The following is a 9,320-nucleotide window of genomic DNA, read 5'->3' on the forward strand; positions in this document are numbered from 1 at the left end:
CACAGCACAGATGCCTGTGCTGGCCCACCTCTGATGCAGGTCTGCGACTGGGAGAGACCCTGCTTTGATGAGCACCCCCCCGGCCCCCTGTCTCCGTGTGCATGTTGTTTATTTATTTTACCTCTTCTTTGTTTACCCTGACAATTTCGATTCAAGCATCTACTTTAAAGTGAGCACCATGTTTGTGTGGGCCTCTGTGTATGTATGTCTGCATGCGTGTGTGGTGGGGAGTGTGTGTGTGTGTGTGTGTGTGTGTGTGTGTGTACGTGTGTGTGTGTGCTTGTGTTTGTGTGTGTGTATGTATGTATGTTTGCATTTGTGCGTGGTGTGGAGGGTGTGTGTGTTTGTGTGTGCGTGTGTGTGTGTCTGTGTGTGAGCATGTGTGTGTGTGTGTGTATGTGTGTGTTTGTGAGCGTGCGTACGTGTGTGTGTGTGTGTGTGTGTGTGTGTGTGTGTGTGTGTGTGTGTGTGTGTGTGTGTGTAGTTATGTGCATGTGGGTTTGTACGCATGAGATTGAGCATGTGTATCTTGGGGGAAGTCCAAAAAAAACTATATAGCCATCAATTCCAATGCAAACTATTGTTTGTTGTTGCTCAAATGTAGAACCACCTCTTCTTTCTCATGTGTTATATGTCTTTCTCAAATGTTTTATTTTCTGTTGTTTCAACCCAAATGTAGCAACAGCAGAACATGGTATTTATAGGCTGCTACCTGCTAAGTAATTTGGGCCTACACACCATGAATACGAAGATGCAGCTCTATGAAACTTCCATGAACTCACCACCATCCCAATGCCCACATCCCCACCCTGGCCTGTTGAAGCAGCTATCCCAGCATCCCCACAGAAGAAGACCACCTCCTTCTTCTACCCCTTCCATTGGCTTTGTCTGCTAAATAAAATAAGAGGGCCGCCACCCAGGGTTATGCACTTCCTGTCCTCATCTTTTGGAGTGTGGGGCAATAAAAACAGAAACAACACGATTGCAGTAGCAACGGTCTCTTTCTCACTCAAACTTGTTCTTCATGATCTCATGTCCTCATGTCGAGGTCAGGGGAAAGGATGCAAGACTTGGAGAAATAGGGAATAAGGAGCCAAGTTTTGAAGTCCAAAACTTTTCGTTCCAGTAAGTGCTTCTCACAGTCCCAGCACACGAATGGCAGTTAGACTTTAGCAGTTAAGAACATTAGAAATACACAACTAACTGCTGTTGCATCAATGTGTGTCATTAAGCATTATTACATTCCACAATGATCTTATCATAGGCATAAATTGTCATGGTCCTGTTTTCCGCGAATATTGCTCCCTTCTGATTTACGACTATAATACAGATAAGATTTTAAATTTGAATATCTTTTTGTACCAAAATCTTCCCTGAACAAGTCAATATCACTGGCTTGGTATAGGCAAACATGTGCCCGAATGATGCCTGCACAGATAATTACAGATGTGCTCTCTCCACCAACACTGTCATTAGAAAAGGGAATGGGAATGACTCAAGGCTACAACCACCGCTTGTGGTTACGTAACTTGCTCTCCCGGATTATGTCTGTCCCGAAGACAAGGAGCGTCTAAACAAAGACCGCACACAGAACGCAGCCTCATAGGGATTCTTTTTTTGGATGGGAATATATTTAATGTGGTTTCCAATCAAGGTAGAGAATAAATAGAGCTACCGCTCCCCATAAAGTTGGATTTAGGAAGGTTTTCTCCACAGAAGGGGTGTATTAGGACGCGCTGCGCGAGCCTGCAGTGGTTCTGTTTGTGTCCACAAGAGGGCGCAGCTTCACTGTGCCCTTTTTTGGTGTTCTGGTAGCGAAGTGCCCCGAGACAATAGAGAACAGCGTATTGCAAAAGCTCAATAGAAAAGAGAAGGAAATGCATTAGCGGGTAATTAAGTCGTAGGGGTAGCAGTCTAAATCATTGTTATTTGATTAACCAAGGGCTAATCACAAAATCTAAAGAGAAACCATTATGAATATCTTTTGTCCTATTTTGTGCTTATTTGACATATTTATATTTATATATATATATATTTATAATATGTTTACTATTTAGGTTCCTGATAAATTAATTAAAATATGTAGGCCTTTTCTTTTGGTTTACTTGGACTGAGATGGGTCAGGAAAAGGTGAACATGTGTGTTACTATTTCCAATGTTTGATAACAGCGGAAGACACCGAGCCGAGAAGAAGCACCTCTGCTCTGTTCACCTTGAGAACGGTTAGAAAAAGTTGGCTTCATACACACCAGCCTGCAGCTCGACCGTCCGTCTCGAGCGCTGCATCAAACGGCCCCGCCCCCCTCCCTCTCCCCCCCCCCCCCCCCCCCCCCCGGAGTGGGCGGGGCCTCGGCAAACACAGATTGGAGTGTATAACACTGCATCGCAGCTCGGTGTGTGTCAAAGGACTGTCTGTGCCCCTGTAAGAGTGGATGAGCGCTCACCACCATAGTGTTTATATACTGACTGCGAGAGACGGGAAACTCTGGTCCGCATATCATCAGGACAAGGTGAGCATCTCCGCTGTTTTACCAGGGTGGCACGACCACGTCCAAAACTGCTCTATTAGTTAAAGGAAAAAAAACGTCCACATATTCTACCAGCCTTGAAATTGATTTTCATTAAATTACGTTACAACTCCGTTATAAAACTAACCATGCTTTTCGTGGGACTCTGTGCACTAATCTGCTTACTTGAGCTGAGTTCTAATGCGCTCTTACTGTTTATGCATGGAGGGTTTTATTACGCGGGGTCAAATTTACGCACATTCTCCTGAGAGATTTGGATGACTTTACGCACACAAGGGGAGAGGAATTGACTTGGTCTTTGTGTGGGCTTGGAGTCGTTTTTTTTTGTTTTTTTAAGGCGCAGCTACACAGCCTAGGTGTGATACGTTTAGGGGGGATTTCATAGAATTACCAACAAGATGACCCGAGAATAAAGAAGACTAAATCCTGTTTTCTTTCTTTCCTCAGGCTTTCCGGTTGTGGGATAAGAATGCCCGCGATAATAAGCAAAAATTCCGACCTGGAGTTTGCCTCCTTACAACCATGTTTCTACCCGGACGAGGATGACTTCTACTTCTGTGGTCCCGACTCTGCGCCACCGGGGGAGGACATCTGGAAGAAATTCGAGTTGTTACCCACTCCGCCCCTCTCCCCTAGCCGGGCCGCGCTACCGGGTGACCCGGCCAGCGCTGCGTCCGCGGACGCAGACGCCAGGGCCATGGGTTTTGGATTAGGCGACCCTCTGGACTGGGCTTCGGAGCTGCTGCTCATGCCCGAGAACGACATTTGGGGGGCGTCCGACGGGGACCTGTTCGGCTCCGCCATGGATAGTAACCCCGACAACATCATCATCCAGGACTGTATGTGGAGCGGATTCTCTGCCAGGGAAAAGCTGGAGCGTGTGGTGACGGAGAAGCTGGGCAGAGCCATGAGCGGCACGGCCAGCGTCTCCGCCACCCCTGGACTAATCAGCCGGCCGGTCAGCGTCAAGATGCCCGTGGAGTTGAGCAGCTCTGTGTCAGAGTGCGTGGACCCAACCATAGTCTTCCCTTTCCCAGTGAACAAGAAGAGCAACACCAGCAGAGACCCCACCGGGACGGTACCAGCGGCGGCGGACCACCAAAGCCCCCCTAGTGACTCTGGTAAGTGGCCGCTCGGCGATGCCCGTGATAAACCTTTGTCTGCGATTCTGGGAAACGGTGATGATTCAAAACCTCCAATAGTAGTGAGTCCGACTGTGCTGCTAGATGGGCCACACACATGGTGCACCTGGTTATTATTTATAATAATAATAGCAACAGCAACAACAACAACAACAACAATAATAAAATATAATAAAAACAATCATCATACGAATGACTTTTGTTCCTAATTGGAGTTTTTCATATGACTGGCCCAGAATCGGATTAACTCGTTACATTCCACACACTCAGACTCAAACACACACACACACACACACACTCACTCACACACTCACATACACATTTATAACGCAGACGCGCTCCGTCCTCGCTCTGCTGTGACCCGGAGGGCTTTACGTAATCAGGGGCGCTCCGTCCGGCAGGTGGCGGTACCAAGAGGAACCGGGAGAACTACGAGTGACCCACTTGACGTCCGAGCCAAAATATAAATAAATAAATAAACCCACGCACACGCACGCATACACACACACACACACACACACACACACACACACACAAACACACACACACACACACACACAAAGAAATTAACACAAACACCAGACACTGTGCCTAGAGGTACAGTGAATGAGACTCAAGTCCGGGCAGGGTTCCTATTAAAAAAAATATATTGACGCATTCGTATAATAGTTCAAGGTAGAACGCAGTGTGATTAACTACACAGGTCTGATGTATACTTTCCAAGAAAGATCCGTCCAGTTCAATTCTCCAGTATCGATTGCGTGTTCTTGATATTCCAGAGGCCGACATGCGCTTCTCTGCCCTAAACAAAAAAACCGGGAGCCAACGTCAGCTTCTTTCACCCTATATAAACCACAAAGAACCCGGGTCTGGCTTAGAAGGTGCGGGCTCGGGCCCGGGCTCTGCCCCTCACTACCACTGAGTGGACCGCGGGGCGCGAGAGAAAAGAGGCTGAAGGAGGGCACTGCCTCTCTACGGGGGGTGACAGCTTTGCAACAAGCGCTCCATCTCGACAGCTGTCTTGCTGGCGCCGCTCCAACAGCTCCACGGCTTATAAACGGTGATCCGCTCGCCGGCCGCCCGCCACCCCTGACACAACACCAAGCCAGGGCTCTTCCGCCGCTCGCGGTGTTAAGTCGCGTCTCTTTTTGTTATCAGCCCCCCCCCCCCCATCAAAGACGAAAGAAGAAAAAACCCCGCAGATTTGAAAGTCTGCGGAATGGGTGCAATGCGAGATAGCCACACCATATTGCCGCCGTTTGCCCATCGTTAAAAGCTCTGGGCACAAAGTAACCTCTAAAGGTCCTGGCGCTGCGCCCAACGCCGTATCACCGGGATGACCTCACTGTAGCGGCGGTGGGTCTACAGATGGCGTAGGAACGATGATGATAATAGGGGCCACTTCCCCTTTGTGTACCACCCAACGCTATCATACACTTATTAAACAGTATTTTATTCTTTCCCGGTTTTGAGAGTGAGATGGCGCACACCCCGGAGTCCTAGCTTCACTTGTGGTTGAAGCCGTGACTCCCCCCACCCCCCCCCCCCCAATCCACCCAGCTGTGTTGGCTTTGTTTTGATCGCGGAGCCAGATTGAGCACAAGCGTGTGTGTTGGTGTGCAAATGGGTCTGTTTATCTATACTGGTGTGTGTGTGTGTGTGTGTGTGTGTGTGTGTGTGTGTTTGTCTCAAGACAGCCTCCCAGGGCATAACAAGGGTGTCTGAAGTGGGTAACTGTAAACTGTGAAACGCCACACAGTAGAGAGAGAGACAAAAGCCGGCATGCACTCACTGGCTGAGTTCAGCTGGAGTGACAACATAATGTTCCAGCTGCTAGCGCACGTTGCTGCTGCAGGTGAAACGGGCCTGATCAGCGAGCAGGCCAATCGCACGGCGTTGCCCCATCCCACCGCCGCGGGGGGAAGCACAGCATACCTGACAGGCAGAAATCCAACCTGTCTGGTCGGCAGAAAGAGAGAGAGGGGAAGAGAGCGACTGAACTTGTCAACGCCTGTAGAGTGGAGCGAGGCAGGACTGACTGACGTTAAGCATTAAAGAGAAACGCCGTTGAGCAATGCTCTCACCTCTGTACTCGCCACAGTCTCTCTCTCGCTCTCTCTCTCTCACCCTGCCAGCTCCCCACCCTTAAACACACACACACACACACACACACACACACACACACACACACACACACACACACACATTTGTACACATGCCTGCCTCTCCCCCACAGGTGCACACAAACCGCCAATATGAAAACACATTGTGTCCGACGATTGCCTCACGATTGTGATTCAACGAACTGATCACTAACCTTCCCTCCCTTCTCTCTTCCAGAAGACGATGATGACGATGATGACGAGGATGACGAAGATGATGAGGATGAGGATGACGAAGACGATGAAGACGAGGACGAGGAGGAGATCGACGTGGTCACCGTGGAGAAGCGGCGCTGCCACTCCTCCCTGAGCGGCAGCAAAGGGTCTCCCATGACGACGGGCAGCGCCACCATCTCTGTGCGTCACAAGGCGGGTGGTTCCGCGTCCGGCTCGGGGTCCAGCGCCGGCGGCAACGGGTGGTCGTCGGGCCACGCCCCCCAGGAGCAGCTGATCCTCAAGCGCAGCTCGGTGCACCAGCAGCAGCACAACTACGCGGCGCCCTCGCCGTACGCCTCCGACGACGACCCCTGCCCGCCCTCCAAGAAGCAGAAGCAGACCTCTGACGGCGGCCCGCCCCGCCCCGTCGCCAGGACGATATCCTCCTCCTCCTCCTGGTCCTCCTCCTCCTCCTCCTCTGCGTCCTGCGGCCCCGCCCGCTCCAAACGGAGCGGCGGTGGCGGGGGCAGTGGCAGCGGCGGCGACAGCAGCCCGCACGGCGGGGGCTGCGGCTCGGACTCAGAGGACAGCGAGCGCCGGCGCAACCACAACATCCTGGAGCGCCAGCGCCGCAACGACCTGCGCTCCAGCTTCCTGGCGCTGCGCGACCACGTGCCTGAGCTGGCGCACAACGAGAAGGCGGCCAAGGTGCTGATCCTGAAGAAGGCCACCGAGTACGTGTGCTCGCTGGAGGACGAGGAGGCCCGGCTACGGCAGGAGCGCGACAAGCTGCAGGCGCGCCGGCAGCAGCTAGCCCGGCGGCTGGAGCAGGCCAGGACACGCTAACCGCTGCGCTGGCAGGCTAACTCGCTAACACACACACACAAACATACATATGTATCCCAGACGCTTCCGCCGCAGAGACAATAGCCCCTGCCCGTCACACACAGCATGGACACTGACCCTCACCACCACCACCACCAGCACCAGCACCACCACACACACACAAATGTTGATCTACCGTAACCTTTGAAAGACAATGTCTCGTTGCACACTTGCGTACAAACACACACAAACACACAGACTCACGCTCAAGCCTGTATGCACATACAGGGCCTGCCACCCACATTACCCCACCCCCCTTCCCAAACCCCGCCTCCTATTGCACCTGTACCTGCTCACACAATCACAGGCCTCCAATGAAGAGGCTAGATGCTACACACACACACAAACAGACGCACACACTAGCATGCACACACCCAACTGAAACGACTGAAAACACGGAGGGTAGGACGGGGTTCATGGGGAGGGGGTGGGGGATGAGGCGGTTGATGGTGGTGGTGAGGGGAGGGGGGATGGGTCAGAGTGGAGGTGTGCGGGTGGGGGAGGGGGGAAGGGGGCACATGGACATTCACTGCCGCCACTTTTTTGCACATTTGTTGACGTTAAGAATGTTGAGGGTTTACTTTGTACCAATAATCCACATCAAGGAAAGAGAATGAAATTTGAGAATAGAGTGAAACATGGGGGAAGAAGAGCTAACGAGAGAGAGAAACAGAGAGGGGAGGGTGGTGGTTTACATCTCTCACCGTCTTCCCTCCCTCTGCTTTTTTGGATATTATTCTTTTTATATTTCATTTTCCGGTTTTTGTTGTTGTTGGGTTTTGTTTTTCGTTTGTTGAGGGGGACTGTGACACCAGCCTTGAAATGAGCTGGCTTTACACAGGGAGGAAGGGAGGGCACTTTGCTTGGACACTTCAAAGTTCAGAGTTCACCTATGGAAGCAGTGCAAACTCACTCTGTTCACAACCACTGCAGAAATAAAGAAAAGAAAGAACGACTTTATGATGACTGAGACACAAGGGGCGGCGCAATTCAAAGAAGAAAATGCCACTACAAGTTACCTTTAACTCTCACACCTTTCTCTCTCTCTCTCTCTCTCTCTCTCTCTCTCTCTCTCTCTCTCTCTACCACACTGGTGCTCAAACCAAGTCAATGGATGTATAACTGTGCACCTTGCTAGTCGACACTTTTGTATATAACAATACTGTACAGACCATATACACTCAAATCTGCCTTGTTTTGTAAAACATTTTGTCTTTGGGTTTCCTTTTTTATATAAATATATATACATGTCAGAGAGCTGCCAATAACAAGACTGGAAGTTTATATACCTTTAAAAGTACTGTAAGGCCTCGATTTTTGAGAGTCACAAACTTTGTAATATAACAATATATTGATTTTTTTTCTCATCTTCTGCATTTCTTTGTATTGTACTATATTACTAATTCTACACATCTTTATGCTTTTAGTGTGAACCTGATACATACTAAATTTGATACTTATATTTTCGTATGAAAATGAGTTCTTGGTAGATAACGCTTTATCTCGTCAATGTTTTTTTTCCTCAAATAATTCTTTTGTACAGAAACAAAGTGTTCTATCTTTATGTACCTGGCCTTTTTTCCTTTCTTACTTATTCCTTTAAGTTTGTTTATATTTGTTACTATCGGGTGCATAGAACTGGGTAAACGGATATAAGATGTTTTTTTTCATTCTTAAAAAATGTACATTTAGTGCTGCAACTCATAGCACTTTGAAATACCTCATTTTGAAAAATAAATAGACATCATTGGAAAATTAACCTCCCTTTGTTTGGCTGTGTGTCATTTATCCTCCTCCAACTAAGAAGTCAAACATTTATCCTCCCTCTCTTTCTACGTCTTCCTCCAACAACCTGGTTCGCTTCTCTCTCTTTCTCTGTCTCTCAACCTCTCTCTCTACCCTTCACTTTGATTTTCTTTCTCCACACTTGACACAGGTTGCCACCACAGATTCCAAGCCCTTGAAGAGGCTCTGACCGTCTCTCTCGCTCTCTAGCTCTGTCTAATTGACATATTTACATCTCTCTCTCCTCTCTCTTTCACATTTTATTTTGCTGGCAATGGGTAAGGAAGAACTCATCCCAACAAAGAGAGAAAGAGAGAGAGAGAGAGAGAGAGAGAGAGAGAGCGATAGAGTAAGAGAGAGAGAGAAAAAGAAAAAGAGAGACAGAGAAAGAAAGAGAGGGAGTATTTTTTTAATTCTCTCTGCCTCTCTCCCTGCGGCCGGCCCCCTCTCAGTAGCCTCTCACACCCACCCACACTCACACACCCACGCACACTCCTACATGCGCACACACACACACAAACACACTCACACACACACGTAACACATAGACATTTCAAGTGAGTAGCAGGAGCCCACAGCCACGTTGGAGCTCACACACTGTCACAGACACACAGATGCACTCTCGCTCTCCCTCTCTCTCTCTCTCGCTCTCTCTCTCTCTC

The 9,320-nt window shown here is 49.4% G+C and overlaps 1 protein-coding gene across 2 annotated transcripts; it reads left to right on the top strand.

Annotated features, from left to right (window-relative positions):
• Window positions 1-2,412: 2,412 nt before the first annotated feature.
• Window positions 2,413-7,294, top strand: mycn (MYCN proto-oncogene, bHLH transcription factor). 2 transcript variants are annotated; one of them, XM_079753760.1, is made up of 3 exons: window positions 2,413-2,510; window positions 2,976-3,649; window positions 6,011-7,294. In XM_079753760.1, the coding sequence occupies exons 2-3, from the start codon at window positions 2,998-3,000 to the stop codon at window positions 6,832-6,834; spliced, it is 1,476 nt and encodes a 491-aa protein (XP_079609886.1). In that variant the 5' UTR covers window positions 2,413-2,510; window positions 2,976-2,997; the 3' UTR covers window positions 6,835-7,294. The 2 variants fall into 2 exon arrangements, with proteins under 2 accessions (XP_079609886.1, XP_079609887.1); XM_079753761.1 differs by having other exon boundaries at window positions 6,014-7,294.
• Window positions 7,295-9,320: the final 2,026 nt, after the last annotated feature.

The sequence above is a fragment of the Pollachius pollachius genome (genome assembly GCF_949987615.1).
Source record: "Pollachius pollachius genome assembly, chromosome: 16".
Lineage (NCBI taxonomy): Eukaryota > Metazoa > Chordata > Actinopteri > Gadiformes > Gadidae > Pollachius > Pollachius pollachius.

Excerpts from the sequence above, each read along its gene's own strand:
- mycn (XM_079753760.1), top strand. The coding sequence starts at position 2,998 with ATGCCCGCGATAATAAGCAAAAATTCCGACCTGGAGTTTGCCTCCTTA. Across the intron at positions 3,650-6,010 it reads AAGCCCCCCTAGTGACTCTG|AAGACGATGATGACGATGAT; the intron begins GTAAGTGGCCGC and ends TCTCTCTTCCAG.